Here is a 24,184-nt window from a genome sequence, read left to right as displayed (position 1 = left end):
GTAGGTTGGACCAAATGACTATAAATGTCCCTAAGAGCTTTAAAATTTGTATGAAAACATCCCATTAACTCATACATGATAACTGGTCCTTGCGGTTTGGCATAATTGAGATAACTTGTTGAAGAGGAAAAAGACAGGATTTAGTATTAGGTTTTTATTAGGTCTTCCTGTATTAATTACTATTTGACCGAACCATATTAAATTGCCAACATTAGGGTCAACTTAATATGTATAAAGTCCCAAATATTTCCAGCTGTTCCCTTTTTTGGAGCTTTCATTATTTTGTTTGGATTGAGTTACAGAAATTCAAAGCAATTCTATGTTTGTTATAGAAGTACAGTAACTCTCAAGCTTGATGTAAATGTTGAATTTTATTAATCACCACTTCAAATTTTGCACGAGACTTCTAATTTTGCACCTGTACTCCTGATCTCTCTACCAAACTTTCCAGTTGCCTCCAGACATTTCCTCTGCGTTGCCCCACCAGTACATTAAGTCTCTCACATCAGAGGGGCGCTGGGTGGCACAGTTGGTTAAGCTTCCGACTCTTGTTTTTGGCTCAGGTCATGATCTCAGGGTTGTGGGGCAGAGTCCTGCTTTGGGCTCTGTGCTCAGCAGGGAGTCTGCTCGAGATTCTCTTTCCTTCTCCCTCAGCCCCTCCCCCCATGTGTGCACGCTCTCTCTTTCTCTCTCTCTCAAATAAATAAATTTAAATCTCTCACATCAGGGGCACCTGGGTGGCTCAGTCGTTAAGCGTCTGCCTTCGGCTCAGGTCATGATCCCAGGGTCCTGGGATGGAGCCCTGCATCGGGCTCCCTGATCAGCAGGGAGCCTGCTTCTCCCTCTCCCACTCCCCCTGCTTGTGTTCCTGCTCTCGCTGTCTCTCTCTCTGATAAATAAATAAAATCTTTTAAAAATAAATAAATAAATAAATCTCTCACATCAGAAACACAGCTCCTGTGTTCCCTCAGCAATATAGCTTATCTTGGCTATTCTTTTCTCAGGAATGATGTTCTCATTTCGCTGTTAACTAAGCTCAAAACTTGAGTCATTCTCAATTGCTCTTCTTCCCTTAGCCCTCCACATCCAGGCAGGCACAAAGTTTATCAATTCTAGTTCCTTTCCTTCTTATAACTGGCTCCTTTCCATTTCCTCTGCCCCTTCAGTTCAGGACTTCCTTCCCCTCTAGCCAGACTCTGAGTGGTCTCTCTCCCCACACCCTCCTTCAGGCTATCTGGGACAATGGGATCAGATGACCATTTCTCAAGCATAGTTTTTGGTCCTGCCCTTTCTCTGCTCGAACATCTTCTGGGGCTCTCATTGCCCACCAAATAAAAGGCAAAAGTCCATAGCCGGATGTTTATGGCCCTTCAACAGCTGGCCCAAGCCACTAGCATTATCTGCCATCCTGTTCTTCCCCTTTGAGTACTGCATTCTTTAGCCAAATGGATATTATTGCGCTTTTTCTTTTGCTTATGACTCTCCCTCTGTCTAGAAATTTCCTCCTTCCCATCTCTCTCTGTTCAGATTTTCTCCACCCCTCAGAGCCTTCTCGGTGTTCCCCCTTGCATGGTTTCCTCTCTGCCATCCTTCTGAGCCTTGTGCCTCCCATGTCAGGTTCTATGCTCCTTTCTGTGCCTTTTGACAAAGAACTATGTCAGGTTCTATGCTCCTTATCCCATTTTCCTTTAGATACTGTCTTCTGTCCCCTGCAGGCTGTCAGCTTCCTGAGGGCAGAAGCTCCCTACTGTCTTTGCCTCCCTGGTAGAACCTCTCTCTTACAGGTAGCTAATATCCAATGAAGATTTATTGGTTGAATTATTTAATAGTCATAATGGCTATATTTATATATTTTGCATATTTTAACATTTTTGATTTTTCTTGAAAGTATTCTTTTTGAACTCTGTTTTTCTGGGCATGCCATTTTGTTCCTATGTCCTGCCTTAAATATTTCCACAGTGTGTATAAATCCTTAGGTGAGGAAAATGGACATGTAATAAATGGTTCTTCAATGTAAAATAATTAAATCTAGTCTATTGACTCTGTTTAAAACTCTTCTCATTTAATCTTCTCCTATTTCTTCCTATAACTGGGGGTGGGGGGGGAGGAAATGAACGTGATAGGAGAGCGTGGGAATAACAAACATAGGGCCCTGAATACATTGCAGGATAAAGAACACGGACTTCATGATCACAAGCCTGAGTATGAATCACCAACAGTGGATGTTTCTCTACCTTTTTGAGCCTCAATTTACTCATCTGTAAAAGGAGGGTTTAAAATGGTCTGTGAAATCTTAGCATCTGCAATAACTTATGGCACAGGGTAGATCCTCAGTAGAATTTGAGGGGAATTGCCTTGAAAGGTGAGGATCCTTCTAGTCTTCTCCTGTGAAGATCAAGTGGGAACACATGAAGTATCTGATACACAAGAAATGATTTACAGGTTAACTATATTTTATTTTATATCACACATTTTCTTTGGCCACACCGATGTTTTAGGGACCATGGTTTTATCCGTGGTCCTCCTGCCACAGTGTAATGTGGGTCTGTCCATATAGTGCTGGGTGTTCCTTCCCCGGATTTCAGGGCCGGTCTGGACTTAGCAGTGTTCCAGATGAGTTTCTGTAAGTACTTAAAGTATGTGCGGCATTAGTACGTATCTTAAATTTTATCAAGCCAACTGGTAGGGTTGCTATTTGGAAATAGCTAGAGGTTTGTTTGTTCAGCTTTAGATTACTGAAAAAGGAATGTGAATGTTGAGTGGTTTCATCCTTTGAGAACGAATATTTATACGTTCTAAACTTTCAGTTTTGCTCCTAAGATGGGGTGAGTTCTGTTCTTTCTGAGGAAACCTTCAGTGTGCCATTTCTGCTTGTTTACAGAAGAGGAAGAGGACGGTGTTCCTGCGAAAGTGGAGGAACAAAGGAAGCTGAGCCAGGACAGTGTTCATCCCACCACAGGTAATGGCTGGGGTGGCTTCCTGGGGAAGCTTCTTTTGGTTTTGTTCACTTTCCCTTCAGTCACTTTCCTACGGCTCTAAAGATGTTTACACAACTCCCCGAAGTTGGCTGGTTCGATCTGGATATCTTATGGCTGATAAGCTGCTTAGTCCCATTTAGGATGCATGGAAACCACTTGAGAAGGATTTATAAAGTAAGCCAATTTATACAAGGTATTCCTTCCTGAATTACTTTGTAATGACTCAATTAGCTTTCATTTCTGCACAAAGGAGATTTAGTTGCATAAATTAGCTTATCATCATTGAGGAAGTGTCACTGCTAAAGGACAGTTTATAGATACAACATGCAGTTGCTGTCAAACCTATAAGAATGTAATATAGACATCTGTGTATACTTTGTGCTTGAGCAGAACAGACTTCTGCCATTCAGAGACTAACAGGGGACAACAAGTGGCCCAGGGGACTGGCAATGTAGACATCTCTGAAAAGGTCAACTTGACACAGGCTCTGACAATCGACCCACAGCTCTGTCTTCTTTGATAAAAATCAGATAAACTTAAGACCGCTAATTGATCTGCAGCCTGTTTAAATGTTGGCCATGCATATCTTCATTGCATATGATTAACACAGAAAGCAAATGAATTGGGTGTAAGAAATGCCAGAGTCCAGTGACAGCAGTTTAAAAATTGGAAAAGGACACTGATGGCCTAGAAGGCTAGGAAGGATATTCCCCTTATCCATTTCCACTTGGCACATGGCCCCGCGTACTAATTATGAGTGAGACTAGAAAAATAACTATACATGCTATGTACAGAATCACATGATACGGGCAACTTTTTTTTGCGGGTTGTTATTTCCAAATAGCAGGAGATAAACCGTATCTGTAGTGCAAGCATGAGGTTAGCTTTGATAAACCAGCAATTATTTTACACGGAAAGAAGAGAGGGGGAATGCCTTCTTATCAGGCCTTTTACACCTCTTCACAGCCGCATGTCAGCTGGGGCAAGGTCTGCCATATCATCCCATGTCCTGCAAAGAGCTGGCGTTGAGGGTCACCTTCCCTTCTCTGATACGTTCATACATCACTCTTGCTAGCTGTCAGAGGCTGGGCGGACAGGAAGTGTGTGTTCAGGAAGTGGCTTTCCCCAGGCCTTCCTACCGGGACACGTGGAAAGGAAACAGGCCCGATTTCCGGACCTGGACAGGAAAGCAGGGGCAGGTTGCTGCACGAGGTTTTGGTTTGCTTTTTTCAGAAAGGAAGTGAGGACGAAGGCATTCGATGTGAGTGCCGTGGTCCTGTAAGATGCAGCTATAAAACGCGAAGGCTGAGCATAACCCCGAGGATGCCACCCAATAGTAATTCAAGTAATTTGCGTGTTTTATTATGTATCGTAAAGCTTCTGCCAAAAGCGTGGAGGTTTTTGTTTTTTTTAAATTCCAGTGCAGGTGTAGAAGGTACACACATACAGATTATTCCTTCCAGAAACAGAAGTATTTTGGCTTAAAGCAATTCTATTTTTCAAAAATCCTTTTAAAGTAACTCTCTCCCCAATTTTTGCCTTTGAGGGAAGGAAGAAAAAAGTCCGTTTTTCTTCAAAGGAATGCAGTAAGTAGATCTAGCTTTCCATGCAATAGCCATAAAGCACTGCAATAATTCTTATCTTCAGTGACATGAAATTCTTTTCAAGCAACAGTTTTAATGCTTTTGCATCGCAGTGACCTTTGCTCTCTCTAGGCTGTCAAAGATGTAACACTAGAAGTTTGTTTGCTGTGCAGGGCAGTGAGTTGACAAGGGTACTACTATCTTGCTGAGCATCACATGACGTGAACTTCTAACCTTACTCAAGAATGTTATATATTTTTCACATTGACCGATTTTACTTAAAAAGAGAGAAAAAAATTCAGACAAATGTAAAATACATAAACAAAAACATAATCTTGTATTTCTTATAAGTTCTTTCATGTTCAAGCTTACGTATCTTACATGTATTTAGTATATATACACAAAATAAAGATTCCGTTTGATGTATTTGTACACTGTAGAATATGCTTACCTTTCTGAAATACTTTTTAAACCTTTAAGACCACTCAGAAAGAGATTTTCCATTATCTTATTATTGAATGTTTCAGTCCTTGTCATCATATTTTTAAAATCTTTTGGTTTTTGCAAAAGTATCTCCAGTGTTTAGCTTATATTTTCCTAACAGTTCTGTTACTGCCCAATGATCTGTTTTTGTATGTTTTCAAAAGCAGGAGCAAATACATCATTTAAATCCTTCACAGCCTGGCTAATTTAGGATGGCTATTTTTTCTTTCTTTCCCTTCTTTTTTAACCATTCACGCCTCCCAGGACAAGAAATGTAATGAGGTGGGTTTTGTTTTTTGCTTTTTTTTTGTAATTTTGAAACCATAGATCATGATGTGGTAAGATTAGTCCATGCAGTGATGACAGACGTATTTGTATTCAGAATGTATGATTCTCTGTGGTTTATGCATTATGCCCCATGCCATTTTTGTGTTGTTTTTTTAAAAACATATTTTACACGGATTATTTTTCAATGAATGAGTTCATTCTGCTTCTGAGGCTGTATCCATGGGTAATTTTTTGAGCACGGTTAGCCACATTTAAAATTTTAAAATTTAAAAAATTGTAAAAAGTAAACCAGAGAAGCTTGCTGCTCTCAAAGGAATAAAATAATTCCCAATTTTTGTATCTAGAATTCATACCCAGAATTTTAACATTATTTTAACATTATTTTCCCAAGGAGAGTAAGGCTAATAAATCTATACTGGCAGGTTTTCTCTCTAGTCGTGGTTCTTCTGCTTTATGTAACTAGTATTGCATTCTGAAATAGACGGGATGGTAAATTGTGTGTACATATAGTCGTGTGACATAAACAACTTATTATTCTTTAACAGAGCTCACATATGGGACACAGAAATGAGGTTGGTCTTTGGGTAACATCATCATCGAGATTATAGAAAGCACAGTAGAAAATGCATCTTTTCCCCAGTATTGCCAAATCGCTAGCGCTGTTGCCTCTTTACAGCAGTGAGATTTAATGAAATGCTCATGATGCACATCTAGGGAGAGATGCATCTTGCACACGGTGGGGGTCTCCCTTCCCCTCATGTGCTCCTGTGACTCCCATTAGTGTTAATGGGAGTTTCACCAAGCGCATCGAGGGGAAGAGAGACCCCAAAGTGATAAGGATTATGTGGTAGAAATCACCATATACTTTTTCTTTCCTTCTTTCTTCCCCCACCTCTTGAAAATCTATTGAATGAAAAACTGTTGCGAGAGAATCTGAAAAAAGAGGAGCAGGCTGGACAGCTGGGGATGCACTGGGAGGCTCTCGCTCAGCCAAAACTTCTCTAGTTTTAGCCCAAGTTTTGTTTCTTTAACCTTTTTGGACCAAGCCTCAGGCTAAGCAGCATGGGGAACACACAGGAGCCTTGACTGGGGAAACCAGCTATTTAGATCCTTTTACCTCCTGGCCAGCTGTGGGGGAGGGCCTTGCATGTGAAATGATGTCATCCTTTCCGTGCTCTAATTCCTTGACTTTTAAACTGACACTGACGGACTGCATGGGGCGCAACATTTGACCCATTTAGCAGTTGATTTAATCTGACTAGAATGTCTCAACTTCTAAATCTCTATTTGTCTAAATAAGTGGTTTTTAAAGGAAATCAGTCACTTTATTATTAAGTAATTCTTTCCAAAAGAAAAAATTGACAACGTTTGGCGTGATCTGTCCAGCCGGAGTGCCCTCTAGTGTCCATTTATAGAATTTACTTAATATGTGCTTGGCAGGGAAAATGTAATGAAGGGTGGCCACAAGCATTGTTAGTTCTTGGTCGGATTCCTAGGCTCATAGACATCCCCGCTGGTGGCAGTGATGAGTGCTCAGATGCTGGAGTGGAGAGGTCAGGAAGGTGTCCGTCTCTCTCTCTTCCCCTCCCTCCCCCCTCCTTCCTTTCATTTCTCCATTTTTCTCTCCCTCCCTACCCCCACTTTGAATTTTTAGAAAACAGGAGAGGAAAATTTAATAGGATTTTGCTAGGTTGCGCATTCTAGTTATTGTTTATTTTCTTAAAGTACAATTGAAAAGTGTCATCTTTCTACATTTTCACACTCCACATTATTCAGATTTCCTTTTTGGCTTTAAAAACATGTTTCAGATATTAGAATTTTCAGAACTTCCGATAAACTTTTACCACTTGGTGTAAATCGCAGACTGCGTGGTGTCAGGTGCGTACTCAGATGCCCCGCTAACGTGCCTGCTTGTGTTGGCATTGCCAAGGAGCCTGCTGCTTGAGAGCCATATAACAAAACTAAGATGACAACCCTGATCCAGCACACGTCTGCACAGTTATCCCCTCAGAATTCAAAGATGACATTCCAATGATGGAAGTTGTCAGCACGTCTATGTTCTGCCTGGTTAGTGAATCCACGGACATCTTATTGATATTACTTGCATTCTTCTTGCGTTAACTCATCAAAACTCAATTATCATGAAATTAAAAACAGGAAACAGTTCTCAGTGTAACAAAAGCATCCAGTGTATTTAACTCTGTGCTGCGTTTCAAGAGAGCCACATTGTATAAGTGACAAAGCATTTATTACCCGGTTTATTGTGGTATCACAGAGCAGAGAGCGCTAAATAATCAATCAGTTAATGGTCTGTATGGCACTTTGAGCACATCACATCCATTGTGCTTATGCTGTTAGAAGGATGAGCTGATAACTCCAGTGTATGTTGCATGTTTATTCAGAGCATAATGTCCTAAACTGGGGCTGACAGAAATCTTGAAAAATGCAGCTTCAGCATTGGCAATTGCAAAGTTGCTCAGATATTTTAGAAATAACTTTGAGAGGCTTTCGGTACAAAAGTCCCCAAAGATAAGAGCTGGAATTAATCTTTATGTCATTCCCACTTTATCTTCTTCCTCTAACCAGCTTGAGGTTTTAGAATTAAACAAACAAAAATTGTTGCCTAGTTTGCGTTATATCTGTGCCCTATTGGCTCCTTCATGAGTATTTATTATTGTTTATGAAGCATCCCAAATGCTAACTTATTTTCTTCTTCCCTTCATCTGTCTTTTTTGGTAATTTTTAGAAATTCTGTAAGGTGGTTATTTCACAATGCATGTATCACGTGTCGCGGATATTGCTCATCGTGCAGTGTGACCAACTCACCTTCAACTCATGTTGCGAGTGGGTTTAGGTACATTATCAAAAATAAGTGGGAAGGAACTTTTAGGTGCTGGTTTGATGAGAACACATTGCAAGTACAGGTTTTAGATAAAACAAGAGAGGGAGAGAAAGAAAACAAGGGACATTCCAAAAGAGGTCTTTTTGAAAACAGTCCTTCATTAAATTACTGTAAGAAGTAGGATTTGCCTATAAATGTAATCAAATGTTCTTTGAATCAGCACAGAATTTGTTTCGCCTGTTTTGGTGGTTTGAGGCGGCCCTTTAATTTCTGTTGGTTCATCTTAAATAAGGGCCCATTACGCGAAAGCTCTAACTCATGTTTTCTCTCTCTTCTTCCTAGGAGATAAAAGCACCGATTATGCGAATTTTTACCAGGGTTTGTGGGACTGCACAGGAGCTCTTTCTGATGAGTTGTCATTTAAACGTGGTGATGTGATTTACATTCTTAGCAAGGTAAGAAGACACCCCAGATGACAACCGTAAAGGGTGAACACAAAGCTAGATATTTATGCATCTGGGTTTACAACACTGGGGAAAAATGCCAATTGGAATTCCTTTAGGTCCTTGTTAACAATTGGGAGTTCACAATAATTAATTATTTTGTCAAGTGAAATATAATCAAATTTTAAACACAATCAGATAACAGGATTCAACTTAACAGTGTGTTTACCTATCACTTCAGCCTTTGGCTCACATCCACACACTGCCTTCTCCAGAAACAATATACTTATGTGAAAGTTAACATTGTAAGGTATTAGGTTATTTATTATGTTTTTCTTTCCTCTTCCTTTTTATTCTTCTGTGTGCTTATTCTGGTTTTGTCTGCCATTCACTACTGGAAACACTGTTTATAGTAGAAGTTTTTCATCTTTATGTAAATACATTGGTGTTCCGACAATTTAAAAGCAATGCTTTTTCTATTCAGACAGTTTTAGGTGATTTTTTTTAAGTTTAACATAGTTGTATTTGTAAACATAATGGCAGAGACTGTTGCTACAAACTCATCCTTATATATATATAAATCAGTGTCTCTGCCTCTTAATATACTGGATGATTGAAAATCTTTCTGTCCTTAGATCTAAAAGTCATGTTTCTTATTGTGATGACATGTGTGAGCTCCCTTAATTTTCATATTTAACTTTCCCTACTATGATATGGGGATTAAAAAAAACTCCCTCAGTCTACATTATGAAGCTATTTTAGAAACAAATGATGTATGAAAACTATTTAAATATAAGTAGGGAGATGTTCTATAAGTCCAAGAGTTTAATGTGGTTTCTTGATTAGAGAAAAATTTGTACTTTTCAGAAAGATAGTATGACTTGCTAGATGCAGAAGAGAATTTGGAAATAAGGTCACTTATTGACTCTTAACACAAGATGGCTGGTGGATAAAATCCTAACATAGAAGATCATAGAGCACTTGAATGAGGAATCTGGGTGATGATCGTCTACCCATTCTTGGTTTTACAGATAAGGGAGCTTGGGTCAAGAAAGGGCCGGAGCCAGTACTTAACCAGGCATCTTGACTCCCAGACCAAGGTTTTCTCCTTTTCTCTTTTGCTTCTCATTTGAAACTGTTATAAAGCACCTACAAGGGGCAGAAAGGGCCCATGCCAAGCACCAGGAATCCAAGAGGAATACTATGGAAGCACTTGTAGATTATTGGGAGGAAATATTTAGTAAGTAAATATTGCCAGCTGTGATGATTGCTAAGTTGGGGTGCCCAGAGCTAAGACTCCCCACTTATTTTTCTCTGTCCTCTGCTCCTTAGTATGTTTGTTTGTTTTTTAAGGAAAGATGCTTTTAGTTCCTGGGAGCCAACTCCTGGATTAAGCCTATTATGGAGCATTTAATTGTCCTGAGTTAAGGCAACACTTTTTTAACAAAAAGATTTTATTTATTTATTTTTGAGAGAGGGAGAGAGAGCACATGAGTGAGCACAAGCAGTGAGGAGTGGCAGAGGGAAAGGAAGAAGCAGATTCCCCGCTGAGCAGGGAGCCCGATGCAGGGCTCCATCCCAGGACCCCGGGATTATGACCTGAGCCAAAGGCAGATGTTTAACTGACTAAGCCACCCAGGCGCCCCCAGGACAACACTTTTTTTTGAGTGAATTACTTAATATAGAAACCAAACTGATTTATTTCCATTCAAGATAGTTTCTTGGAATTATTCCTCAAATCTACTCAACTCACAGTTACTTTCACCAACTTAGCTGCAATTGTGTATAAAATTAAAAGGTTGATTAGCTTCCACTTGGAATCCCAAACTACAGGGATAAATGGCTTATAGTCTTAATATTATTATGGTAAAATGTGAAACTTATTTTCAGCGTGGGTCTGTTCTTAAAGCCTTCTTTATGAATCAAGGTGTCTGTGTTGCTGAAAAGCTCAGAGTACCAACCTCTAGGACACGCTGTCAGACAAGTAGAGTTCCCATTGCCTCAGAAAATTGTTTTCTATTATTATAAAGTTAAAAGAACAATCCTAGGTGTATATCACACTTCTAGGATCCCAGTGTAGGTAATTTCTGTTCCCAAATCTGTTTTGTGGAGATTGTAATTTTATGTGTGAAGCTTTATCATAGAGCTGAGGGTAGTGGTGGTCCAGCTCAAAGGAAGAGTATAGTGCTATCTAAAATGTCTAAATGCTATTATTTTGGTACTGCGTACCAAAAATAATTCCTCAATCAGCCCTTCACAAGGCTTGAAGTTCCACAGGTAGCATCATTTCATGAGGGGCCTCCTGGAAATGATGACCGTATCTGGAGCTCATATTGGTTTTTGAAAGAGGAGACAAGACATTGTTAGCCAGGACCTTATCACTGTTGGCTGAGTGATTTAATACCAGTATTCATCCAGCGGTGGGCCTGGTGGAATCAACCAGGTACATCTTGGTGAGGGTAAAAAGAAAGGACACTTAGCTCTCCCTTGATGGGATGTGGACAAATTCTGGGCCATTATTCGATATCTTGGCTATTGGTTTTCAGGTTGATTTGGGAGTCAGTATATGTTTGTGAAGATTCTTGCTTCCGCAATTTTGGGGGGATAGTTTCAGATAAGAATCTCTGGAGACTGTAATAATTTTTTTATAGGCTTAGTCTCCGTTTTTATCAAAACTTTGGCCAAAATAGACCATAAATTAATATCATAAATTCATTTAATATGTGAATGACAGCAATTTGAATGTTTAATACTACTGTAAATTCAGAACTCAAGGTCCTTAGAAGAGAGTGAAAAATTGCTCAAAAGGACTTGTTTCTAGATCAAGGGAGAGAGACAGATTTTTTTTTAAAGTACAATTAGTATAGAAACCACTAGCATTGTTATAAGTCTAGGAATCTGTTTCATCTTTCTCAGAGTTACATTAGGTTTTATGGTGATAGAATGAAATTTTACCATTTTAATTTCTTTTTTACACCATCTAGTGGCTCAGAATGAGTGGTGCAGGTAATTACAGCTAATGTGCACAATCAAAATGATGTCATAAATTCAACTTTAAATCTAGCTATGGATTATTACTTTCCTAGCTCATGTCAATAAAGTATTAGCATTAATCATAAATTTTTTCATCATTCTGAATTAAATGTAAACATTCTATACATAAAGAAGAATACATTTTAAAGGAGTCTTAATACAATATTTGTAGAGGCGTAAAAAATGTGTACTTTGTAGAGAAATTAATGTCACAACTTTTCTAATAAATAATGCCATTTAGAAGATTTTAAAGAAATATGACTGGGGCACCTGGGTGGCACAGTCGGTTGAGTGTCTGACTCTTGTTTTTGGCTCAAGTCATGATCTTGGGGTCGTGGGATCAGGCCCGAGACTGGCTCTGCGCTCAGCTCGGAGTCTGCTAAAGTTTCTCTCTCCCTCTCCTTCTGCCCCTCCCCATGTATTCACTCTCTTTCTCAAATAAATAAATCTTAAAAAAAAAAAAAAAAAGAAATACAACTTGCTTTTCAAAATTAACTGTGCTATATTTTGCAATATTTAATTACCACTGATCTAACTTACCTTCTAGAAGGTTGTCATTGCTGAAGATACTCTTAAAAAAGGCAACAGAAGATAGTTTAAGAAAAATGCACTTAAATATAAACAAAATTTAGATAAATCAAGGACTAAAATTGTGTGCATTATAATAAAGAGGGTCTTAATTTTGTAAGTAAAATGACAGAAAAAGATTGAACTAGTTTGACGATTGGGCTGTCTTCGTTAAAATTCACTATAGAAATATAGTTTGGTTTGTTTTTTTTTTAAAGATTTATTTATTTATTTGACAGATAGAGAGAGAGCACAAGTAGGCAGAGAGGCAGGCAGAGGGAGAGGGAGAAGCAGGCTCTCCACGGAGCAGGAAGCCCAATGCGGGGCTCTATCCCAGGACCCCGGGATCATGACCTGAGCTGAAGGCAGACACTTAACCAACTGAGCCACCCAGGTGCCCCGAAATATAGTTTGGTTTTAAAATTCAGTCCTCTTTCTCTGTTTTTGCAAGGAAGTCCTGATGGGGTGTCAGCTGTGCTCAGTCAGCCTGGGGATGATTTATTTATTTCCCGCCTCTTTTGAGAGTTATACAAATCTTAGCCTTTAAAAAAAATTTTTTTTAGTGAAAATCCAATGTTTCAATAAAGAAGAGTAAGCAGATAACCTGCCCTGCCTCCTTCCCTTTGTAACATTTTGCAATTAGCAGCTGTCATGTGACCCCTGGCTGAGCTAGCCTCTCTTTCAAAGTGTCTGGCATTTTCTAAGTTTTAACCTTCGAAGCTCACTAATAATAAATTTAAGTACTGCTTACCTAAAAAGGAGAGCCAGTAACTTTGTGCATATAGTTCCTTTCACATAGGCTCACTGCTGTTTTTTATGTATTAAAACGCGTTATGTACTTCGGTAGTTTAGCGGAGATTTAGGAAATTTTTTTTCTCCCCTAAAACAATGGGGCACATTTACAGGAACGGATGAAAGTGGAATTTGTCATTTTAATGAGAGCTGTGTTGTTAGTGAATTAATTCTAAAACACACGGCCTGATTTCTGATTCATCTGATGGGGGAAAATCATATTTGAAGTAAAAATATCTTTTCTTTTTTTTTTTTTTTAAAGGAATCAGGTTGTTTAAAATTGTGTCAAATTCCATTACTAGGTTACATTTCACTTTTATTACCACCTTAAACATGGACATAATATCCTAGTTAATAGTATTTTCATAGAAGTATGTTTATGAAATTTTAGAATTTTAATAGCAGGATCCAGGTTAAATAGCTATAGGCATATTCCATCGCCCTGCATACCTCTTTGGTTATGTCATTTTACTTGCTGTTCTGGATTTACATCCTTTATTAGTTTATCTTTCAACCTGTACTCGTCGGTAAATTGCGAACCGCATTCCTATTCTTACTTTTAAAGCAATGAATTATTTTTAGAGACTTAATGACAGGGGAGCTGTGCTTCAGCAAGAAAGAAGCACGCTACTTTGTCTGGTAGTAGCAGAAAAACAAGAGAGTTAAGAATCCTGGAGTATTTTATCTAGTCTAGGACACGTGTGAGTCAAGCACTGCAGCTTTTTGAGAAATTTCTTATTAAGTCAAAAACAGGAAATGTAGGTTGACGGTATTCACTAATGTGCAGTAAAGGGGCATTTTTTTTTTTTTAGTGTGTCTTGGCTGGAGGTTCAAGCATCGCCTCTCTTTATATCTGTTTGTGACTTTTTTCAGTGATTGGTGAATTGTGACTGTCACTGACCATTTGTTTCTCATTGTGAAAAGGACAGATTCCGTTCCTCGGGCTTTTCTGGCTTCAAACCTACCAGAGAAGGAAAGTAAAATGAAAATGCTGCCGAGCTCTGCTGGCCGAGTGACTGTTCAGGTCTCCTGGGTTTTCCTTTGCAACCATCTGACCCAGTGTGCCACAAATAGCATGACCAACTGCTGAGTAGTAACCAGGACATCTCAGTATAGGACGTGCGTGGATGCTAAGCTAGGTCCCACAATGTTACTCTATCTTCCAGCCTTCGGGGAAGGTGGAAGGAGTTTTCCGTGCTTGTGACTGCATTTGTATGGGTCTGACGGCATTTCGTTTCCATGCTGTCAGTGTGGGAACGTCGTGGGTACAGTGAGGCATGAGCCAGGCAGACCTACTGCTCGGTACCCCCCGTCCCCCCTCCCGAGAAGATGTTCTGGTCCAGCCATGGGGCTCCTCCTGTTATCTATGCACGAACACACCCCAGTACTTCCCTCTTTTCTCTTACATGAAATGGAACGAGCATTTCAGGAAAATGTTGACAGCTGAAAGGGGAAGGTGATTCTGGGAAGCAGGCTGGAAGGCTCAGCCCCTGCAGTGGCTCGAGAGGTCAAGGATAAGCTAGAAGGTGGTGTCAGAGATGCAGGCAGAATGGAAGTGGCAGTGAGGGGCGGCTACAGGCTGCAAGCCTGTGTGGTTTCATTCTGCATGGAATAAGCCAGAAGCAGAACAAAACAACTCAAAAGACAGCACGATGTTCATAATTTTTTTTTAAATCTGAAATTGAAAAGTCCATGATCTCTTATGCCCTTCTGTCCCCCACCCCAAAAACTCAGGAACCCCCTTAATGCATGTATAGCAGCGTTCACTCCTTTGAGATGTCTCCCTCCTCGTCCCTTTAAAGGCCAGATTCCCTTTGGAAGAGCAGGGTGGAGAACTGCTCGTAATAATACGATTGCCTTACAGTGCAGACCAACATACACTTTTTGTTGCCCTGGTATTTTGCTATACAATTAGTGGGAAGAGAGAGGGAGGAAATGAAAAAGGGTTTGTTGCATACCTGCAGTGTCCTTTTCTAGGCACTTGATATGCTTTCACTCATCTGATCGTAAGATAACCCTATGAACTCTCTGGTGTGATAATTTTCCAGATGAGAAAACTGATGCTCAGCAAGGTTATTATGTAAATCACCTGAGGATACCAATTAGAAAGTACCTTCTTCTGGAATCAGAGCAGATCTGACCCTAGAGCTTTCACTCTTTCTGCTTTGCTATGCCTACATGGGGACTAGGAGTATTGATTTCTCTCTCTTGACCCTGAACTCTTTGAGGTAGACCCTGTGTCTTTAGTATTGTTGGATCCCCAATACCTAATATCATAGCAGATATATGTTAATATGTGTTTGTGAAAATACAGGTAAAAATGGGAAACAATCCTTAACGCTTAAAAGAACTTAGAATGATGGAGTCATAGAGTTAGGGGAACCTTAGTGCTCACCCTTTGCTTTATAGGTGAGGAAATCTCAAGGCTCAATGTAATTGGGGAAAATAAATAAAAAATGCAAGGAGAAAAAGACTACCCCTGTGGAGACCTTAAAAGACTAGAGTTTGGGCACTTGAACTTCCAGCTCAGCCCTGAGCTTCTCAGCAGCCAACTACAAAAGGGGTAAGAGTCCAAATGCATAATAATGAGACTTACTGATTTATGTTAAATATGTAAGTGGATTATTGTGGAGTCTCAAAGAGTGCTGGAAGTATAAACCCCAAAAAATCATCCCTAAAGAACTTGGGATTGCCCAAGGTTGCATATCTAGTTAGTGACAGAACTGATATAAGACTCTGGAACTTCCAGGGGCGCTTGGGTGGCTCAGTCCATTAAGCGTCTGCCTTCGGCTCAGGTCATGATCCCAGGGTCCTGGGATCGAGCCCCGCATCAGGTTCCCTGCTCGGCGGGAAGCCTGTTTCTCCCTCTCCCTCTCCCCCTGCTTGTGTTCCCACTCTCACCATCTCTCTTCCTGTCAAATAAATAAATAAAATCTTAAAAAAAAAAAAAAGACTCTGGAACTTCTGGGAAAATAATCACAAGAACAATGAGGAGCTGAAAACCCAGTAGATTTTCCTTTACACCTGCCACCGTTTCCACGTTTACAAGGTTCCTCTTCACCTCTTCGATACATACAGTAAATTCACTTGAATTCAGTTCTTCAAAGAACTGGGATTATCTGGTCCCAGTTGTGCCGGGGACTGATACCTTTCTTTCTGCAGGTGGGGATTTGAACTCTTCAGACAAGGTGTCCTATGTAGTGCATTAGGAGACATGGTGGGCAGCAGCCTGCCCCCAGTAGGAGCAACATACTTCAGACTGTGAAGCTAAACACACTTCAGAACAAACTTTGTTTGGTCATTGCTAAAATTCTTCACATATGTCTAATAGACACAAAAGAAAAGATACACCTTTTGGAAATTACACTTCTTAAGAAAATATTTAGGATTGTCAACTGGTGCATCATCCAAAATAAAGACAGAGTATGCTTCCTCACCCAGTCCATTTACTGAACACCTTTTACCCATCTGCTGTGTGGGGCATACAGATCAAGTGTAATCTCAGTGCGTTTGTACTGTATTTTCATTGAAGGGACAAAACTAACGTACATAAAATCCACTGAGGAATAAATGCTCAGCTTGAAATGAGAGATGTAAGTGCAGATTAAATAATTTGGAGGCCAATGCGTGACAGCTGGGGAACTTGAGTCAGGTCATAGTTGCTGGTTAGGATTTGGGTGAGGGAGGGGAGCCGTTCCCTGGGGAGGAAGGCACCACGTGCAGAGGTGGGAATGAGTGTAGCTTGGAAGATTGGACCGTGTGGACCAGAGCAGTGAGAGAACGTTGCTAGCAAGCGGGGGAGAGATCCGAGCAGAGGAGTTTGCAGTTACTGTACTGGGGAGCTGGGGTAAGTGCCTGAGTCATGCTTGCGACGGACACGGTTTGTTTCTGGGAAGAACAGTGAGGCCAAGTTGATGATGCAGTAACCCGGGGTGAGGCGATGAAGGGCTGGAGCAGAGTGGCGACAGTTGGAATAGACAGGTGGGTGAGCCTGAGAACAGTTAACGGAGTCTCCTACTGGTCAGTGAAATACAACAAGTACCAAGGCCACTTTCTACTGAATATGATTCGATCTTTTCTTTGCCTACCATCAGTCTGAATAGCAGTCTGAATCATCAAACCGAATAGCAGTTTTTGCTGTGCGGTATTGTAAATGTGGACTGTATAGAAACTTGAGTTAAATGTGTCTTGACTCTGGAATATAAACTAAAATTTGTTATAATAACTGAATTCTTACTATCAGCTTCCTTGCTTGTCCTTTGTCTCTCTTGCTTGCAAAATGGAGCGCACAGTACAGATAGGAAAAAAATAGTAATTCTTCGAATTAGCGTAACTCAAAGTCACACCTGCACAGTGAATTATAAAGTAATGAGGTTGATTTCCATAAGCCGCTAAGAGACTCAGTGTCTTAAAGCAGGTTCATGGAGGGTGTGTTCAGACATCATGGAGGACCTTAGAGAGGGTTAGTGTCGATTTCCTCATTTATCAGCTCAGGAGATGAAGATTCAAGGAGTTAATATGTAGATAATAATAGTAAAACACTGGGGTTGTCAGGTTGCTGTTATGCATTTTCAGGGATGAAATGACAGGTATGAGAAATGAAAGGAATCTTAGAAAGTTTCTAGTTGGAGATAGTAAAAAGGAAGAGATTGCAGAGGCAGGCTTGAAGAAAGGATTTCTGTGTTTTAAATAGGTATCTAGTTTTCATACTACCACAATGTTTATGAAAAATTGAGACTATCACAGTGAATACTTGGAAAACAATGGTAAAGTCCACTGGTTATGAAACTCAGTGCATTTTATATTTTGTGAATAAAATTAACTTCATTTCTGCAAAAGGGTAGTATGTTTCAAAGCACGGATACATGTTTGGAGAAAGGACAGGTAGTCTTTCCATCTTTCTAACACCTGTTGCATTCAGACCGGTTGGTAACTAGTTTCTGGAAGGGGTAGTACATATCAGGAAATCTTTTAAAGTGTTTCAAGTTTCTCTTAAGGTAACATTCTTTTACCCACAGTTTGCAGAAAGTGGAGTAACACACTTGAGAAATGAGAATCATAGTGCTGAGGAAGGATTCCGGTGAATGTCGGGGCCTTAGACTGGCAGAGAGCAAAGATTTAGTGAATGAGAAAACATGGACGTATGTTTACTGTCGTGCTGGTTTCACATGATCAGGACTAATCCTTTCTCCCTGCCCCGATTACATAATCGCTTGCATTTATTGCCTAGTAACTATTAGCTGAGGCCGAAAAGTTTACTACAAAATAAAACAAATAAAAACTATTTTAATGGCAGGAAAATTGAAAACAGAGGAGTTAGAGCACAACGGTGCCGCACCACTTTACGATTATTTTCTCGGATTATTGGGCAAGTTTGGCTTTTTTTTTTTTTTTTTTTTTGCTTCTTTGACTGCCACATTACATTTTGCCTGGAAGCCATCCATTTTGCAGATATTGAATTTCTTTTGAGTACTATTTTTATACAATAAGCATCACTATACCTCTGGATCTTGATAGCATTACTACGGGAGGAGAAAGAAGCTTTGTGTTAGTAATTACCTAACATTGTCAGAAGCTGACTGCAGGCCTCTTTCTAGTGATAACAGAATAACCGCATAATGTAGCTTTATAGCACATGATTAATAGAAAATAATTACACGTCCTACAAAGGGATGCAATATTTCTTATAAATTGACTGGAATGGTTTCCTGTAGATTAAAGGACTCTTCATTATTTTATCAGTTCTCCCGAAGCACAGTCACTTGCCTGTGTTAGCGTTTTAGTTGATGTTAAGAGCCGAGTAGGGTGAAGGATACCAGATGGCAGACCTTCTTGTACCTGAGATCTCGTGTGCCATAAAGATGACATGATGCTTCCTAACCTTTCAGAGATTTAGATGGCAGCCCGGTATGGTTTTGTCTCTTTGTTTTTTTGTTTAATAACAAGATAAGGCTTGAGGACTGTTTATCTTTTTTTTTTTTTTAATGACCCACCTGTGACTTTTAGAACAATACTATAATTAGTATGTGGACGGTAAGGTAACACTGTATGGATTGCATTATTTCCCACCGTAAGTACTGTGTCATTTGCAATCACATTTATTTGGGCACGGCAAACAGGGAAGGCAAAGAGGCCGATTCTCGTCTTCAAAGGAAAAGCTTTTATGGTATTGAATCTTGAGGCTCAAGTTTAGAATACCGTACTCCAAGAAGCATCTTCATTCCAATTTATAGGCTGCAAATGGTTTAATTGGGATTCATGTTGCTCAGGAGGCTCATACAGAGGATGGTAATGATAAAAGTAAAAGCTTCTGTGTTTGCAATCTTGTCGACATACCCTAATGGCCACAGTGTAAATCCATAAATTTGCCTCCTAGATTTTTACCTCACTGTATTTTATCTTACCTCTTAATTCCACACAGGAGGATTCGATGGAATTCTTTACAAATGTAAAGTAATAAACATTCTGATTTTTTACCCTTTTCTGATTTAAACCTGTGATATTTTAGAGTATTTTTATGAGCAAATTTCCTGTGCTCTTGAGTTATTTTAAATTAAGTGAAGCATTTAAGATTATTTTAGTCTGAAACTTTTATGTTTTCCTAGAATGTTACTTTTAAGGGATGTGTTTGCAGCTGAATAAGCTCCTCCCTCCTGTTTCCAACTGTCCTTTCTGTTTAATAAGTCTTACCAGTGACCGTCAGGCAGAATTATCTCAAGTGTGAAGTATGTCATTGGTCCTTTGGTGAAATGAGTCTTTGGAAATCAATTTCTTAAATTTGGATGTCAGTGAGCTTTTTGAGAACAATAATATGCCCTTCCTTGAGAGTACAGATTATAACCAAAGTGGAATATTATAAAGTGATGTGAACATTCTTGTTTGTCACTTGCATTTAACCTTGAGCCCCAGATTGAGGGCTGTTCTTGGAAAGCAGATTTGGGTCTTCATATGCCCTCACACTGAGTATGTTCTGTCTGCCTGTTGGGGGTGGGGGCAGCTCCTTTACTCTTTACAAATAATCACTTTTTAAAAAAATGTTAGATTGGCATTGGCTAAGAGCTTTCATATTCAGACTTACCCTGTGAAATCTTACAATGTAGGCCTTTTGCCTCGGGAAGGTTAAATACATTTGTTTTGTGAAGCATTAGGCCCTAATTGTATTCATTGCCTTAAAAATTGAAAAGGGCAGTTTTATTAAGTACCTATTAAGATATAATGGTTGCTAATCATAGCTTTCAGTAAGTTGGTGTTTTCTTCTGATAAATAGATCCTACGTAGATTATAGTCACCATCACTGAGTTCAGACATCAGACTATTTTCATCACGTAGATAGTTTTATCCACAAAAAAATTCACTCTAACATTGAACGTTTAAACTTAAAATCTTGAGTCCTGTGCCTCATGAGCCAGAACTGTGCCCTCATTAGAATAGAAAGTGTAGGGTTAGCCTGACCACCCCCGCCCCCTTTCCTTCCACCTTATTCTTCCAATAAACCTGATTCTGGTACAACCCACTGTTTAAAAAGCATATATAGATTTTTAACCTGGTATTCTCTCTATTGATAGGCTACATATCAAGACACACATGCTAACATTGCTACATTTGTACTGAGGAATTGTATGATTTTCCTTTCTGATGGTCAATAGCATATACTAATCAATACAGATGTTAAGTCCGTGCCAGTGTGGACATTCCCTCCCCACATGTAACTCAATATGCATATGCACATTTATCTATGACTCAGATGTTGGAAAATCATAACCTATTGAATTACTTTGGGGATTGATTTTAAAAATTTATCTTATATGAAAAATTAAATTTGGGTCCTACAGTGCTTTTGCAGAGTATTGCTTTTGGAAGATATTATTCTTGAAACTTGTAATTCATTTTACTTTGTTTGTATCTCACTAAACATAAATAAATTTGAGATAAAAATACATTAGTCAATCTGGCAGACATATGAGACCCGTTGCAGTGTGTTCATGATGCCCAAAGCAGTGGTGCATCTGTCAGTGGAGGCAAAGGGGAGAAGGGCAGGTATAGGTTTATCTCACATTGCAAAGTAAATGCAAAAGGGACTCATCAATCACTCTTTTTTACAGCTAGATTAATATTTCGCCTTTATAACTTGAGATACTTTATTTCTTATTGATCTTCCACTGTAAGGCTGAAACTAACACCACCTTCAAATTCCTACCACCCGTCCTTTATCTAATGCAGTTTTTGATTAGTGCAAGCTTAACAATAAGTGCCTTTGGGAAGCTTTTTAAAAGGAGCCTTTAAAAATTATTTTGTAAAGCAAATATTTTTGGTTATTATTAGTGTTTTCTTAGTCCCTCATTTATCTGTTTAAAATATCTATACTCACATATTAGATTTTTCTTAAGGGGCATAGCTCTGCGTTCTAAATAATTTTCAGTCATATCAGTTTAACTAGGAGTCAGTTTATTGTGAAAAAATAATTCTTTCCTTGCTAGATGGTAAGTTTCTTGAAGGCCAAGATCATATCCTAAGTATCTTGGCTGTAACCTTGTAGCTTCTGGCACTGGTTTTTGCACAGAAAAGGTGTCTCCCCAGGTTGGGTGTGTGTGTGTGTGTGAGAGAGAGAGAAAGAGAGAGAGAGGGAGGGAGGGAGAAGGGAAATGGGCCTAGGGAGCTGACTTCCTCATGTAGTTCCATTTGCTAGGTTCTTATCCCAAGTGACTGTTTCTGTGTTCTGTACAGAGTAATAAACAGGCTTTGTCTTATATGTTAATTTAAATCTTTGCCTAACAGCATTTTTAAGTGTCCAGAAACAAACAAAAAAAGATTAAAATGTTTCAATTTGCAGCTCAAGCTCTTGTAACTTTATAAAAAGAAATACCATTTCTAAGAAGTTGCATATGAACAACATTGTACTTCTACCAGTCTAAAGGTTAATATTGCATATTGTTTTCAATTAGGAATACAATAGATATGGCTGGTGGGTAGGAGAAATGAAGGGAGCCATTGGCTTGGTGCCGAAAGCCTACATAATGGAGATGTATGATATTTGAGAGTCCTGGGTAAGTACATTTTAATCCAATATTCTGTAATAGCTCATATGTTCTCTTGGTCTCTGCGTTATGAGTCTTTGCCTTTTAAAAAGTCTTTGTAGTTTTCTGATAGCACAAAGATCATGCTCCCACATCATCTTCTTCTTTTTTTAAAAATCTAGTTCAAATTTTAAAATAACTTCATAGAATTTACTTTGGAAATAGATTATTTAGAGGAAGTCCCTTTGCTAATAACTGGATGTTTTCCCAAACCTTCTCCTCTTGAGTAAAATACCACTCTTTCTGGCCTTTCTGAGGAGCTGAATTGACCAAATATTGAGTAAATATTCATTTCTCCTTGCCTAAAAGTGTATTTTTTTTTCTACGCAGGAAAAATCAACATTTCACCTGAAGAAAAAAAATTCAGAGGCAGCTTTCCCTTTCTGCCTACAGAAAAAGAAGATTCTCCTGCTGGTCTGTAAATGCTTTGGATTTAGAATCATCTTGAGAGCATGAGTGGCAGCTCATAACCTTTTTGTGTTTTGTTGAACATTTGTCTTTGTTATTTTATGCATTCATTATAATATTCCTCTGATATAAAATTAAATAAAGAATATTAATGTAAATTAGAGGCAAGCAGTAAAGTTGTACCTGTTGCTGTTTTGCGAAGAAGTAAATATAGTTTTTATTTACTCATTTGATTTGTGTGAAGAATTCAGCCCGATTTTATATGTACCTCACAGTCACTGCTCCTTTCGGTAGGAGTTGTAATTTCTCTTCATAGTGCATGTCAGTTACATTTTAGAATGTAATATATAATTTCATGGAAATTTTAATTGAATATATCATGCAAGCTTTCGGTAGATGCTATCTAAAGAATGTGGCTTTGTTAAAACTTTGTAGACGATCGATCGTAGTACTGATTTTTCACACAACAGTGACATGTTTTCATGAAAGAATTTTTACTGATTTTTACTTCATGTTAAAGAAAGCCACAGGAAAGAAAGAATGACAGAATCGCAGATGGTAGCATGCTGGCCCCCGGGACACACGTGCAGCCCAGAACCACGGTGTGTGCGAAACCCTTTATCAGTAACAAACAGCCCGGTTCGGTGATGGGCTGGCCAACATTTTCCACCACAGTTTTGTTTAAATTTAATAAAATAAAAAATTCATAAAAAAGCCCCTTCTGCATCATACAGCAGCATAAAGAATCTCAGTGTATTCTCAAAGTAAGAAGATCTAATGGAGTGCTGTCTTATCCTGCCTGATCATTGCTGGGCTATTAAAGTCCCACCACAAAATAAAATACAATAAAATAAAATAAAGTCCCACCACAAAACAGTAGCACTCCAGAGGTGAGTTTCCTCTGTGCTTCTCAGAGCAATGAAAAGAAAAGGAAGGGCTCAGAGAGGAGAGCTTAGAAATCATGGTGGGACCATACACCCAGAGGTGAGTGGAAAGGTAGTGTGAGTCTGACTTTGGAGGAATATGCTGTGCTGCCTGAGCGAACTTTGTGCAATTATGACATTACCTTTTCATGTATATTTGAAATCAAAGGGACTGTAAATGCTGACAGGGTATCAGTGTGGCCTTGATATATATATATAAATGTACTGCTGATTGCATCATTATAGATTCACCTAATATTGAATTAGTGGGTACTACCTTTGTTGAACTTTCCAGATCTTTGCTTTATAAAGATTCTAGCTGTGAACATACTGATAATATTTAACCCCCCCTTATTTATAGAAAACTATAAGCAATATTTCAGAACTTATATTTTACCATTGTCTTCTGAATACTGTGATCATCAGAGTTCAAACGTAATGAAATAGATTTTTTTAGTTTTCAGGATTGTGGGTAAACTCTAGTTTACGTAAATTAGACATTGTCAAGTTAAAGCTTTCAGAAATTAGGGGCGCCTGGGTGGCTCAGTCGGTTAAGCGACTGCCTTCGGCTCAGGTCATGATCCTGGAGTCCCGGGATCGAGTCCCGCATCAGGCTCCCCGCTCAGCGGGGAGTCTGCTTCTCCCTCTGACCCTCCCCTCTCATGTGCTCTCTCTCTCTCTCATTCTCTCTCTCAAATAAATAAATAAATAATTAAAAAAAAAAAAAGCTTTCAGAAATTAATTTGTATACTCGTTAATCTTTTCCTAAT

The 24,184-nt window shown here is 39.1% G+C and overlaps 1 protein-coding gene across 1 annotated transcript in view; it reads left to right on the top strand.

The window, feature by feature from the left end:
• The window catches only part of SKAP2 (src kinase associated phosphoprotein 2), a 165,139-nt gene extending 142,477 nt beyond the window's left edge, over positions 1-22,662 (top strand). The window contains exons 10-13 of the mRNA XM_021689607.1: positions 2,882-2,959; positions 8,517-8,629; positions 21,952-22,053; positions 22,414-22,662. Coding sequence (XP_021545282.1) covers positions 2,882-2,959; positions 8,517-8,629; positions 21,952-22,044 — 284 coding nt within the window. The 3' untranslated portion in view covers positions 22,045-22,053; positions 22,414-22,662. The remainder of the gene's footprint in view (positions 1-2,881; positions 2,960-8,516; positions 8,630-21,951; positions 22,054-22,413) is intronic.
• Positions 22,663-24,184: the final 1,522 nt, after the last annotated feature.

The sequence above is a fragment of the Neomonachus schauinslandi genome, chromosome 12 (genome assembly GCF_002201575.2).
Source record: "Neomonachus schauinslandi chromosome 12, ASM220157v2, whole genome shotgun sequence".
Taxonomy (NCBI): domain Eukaryota; kingdom Metazoa; phylum Chordata; class Mammalia; order Carnivora; family Phocidae; genus Neomonachus; species Neomonachus schauinslandi.
Note: the sequence above shows the minus strand (reverse complement) of the source record. Positions and strands in the feature narration are given on the sequence as shown.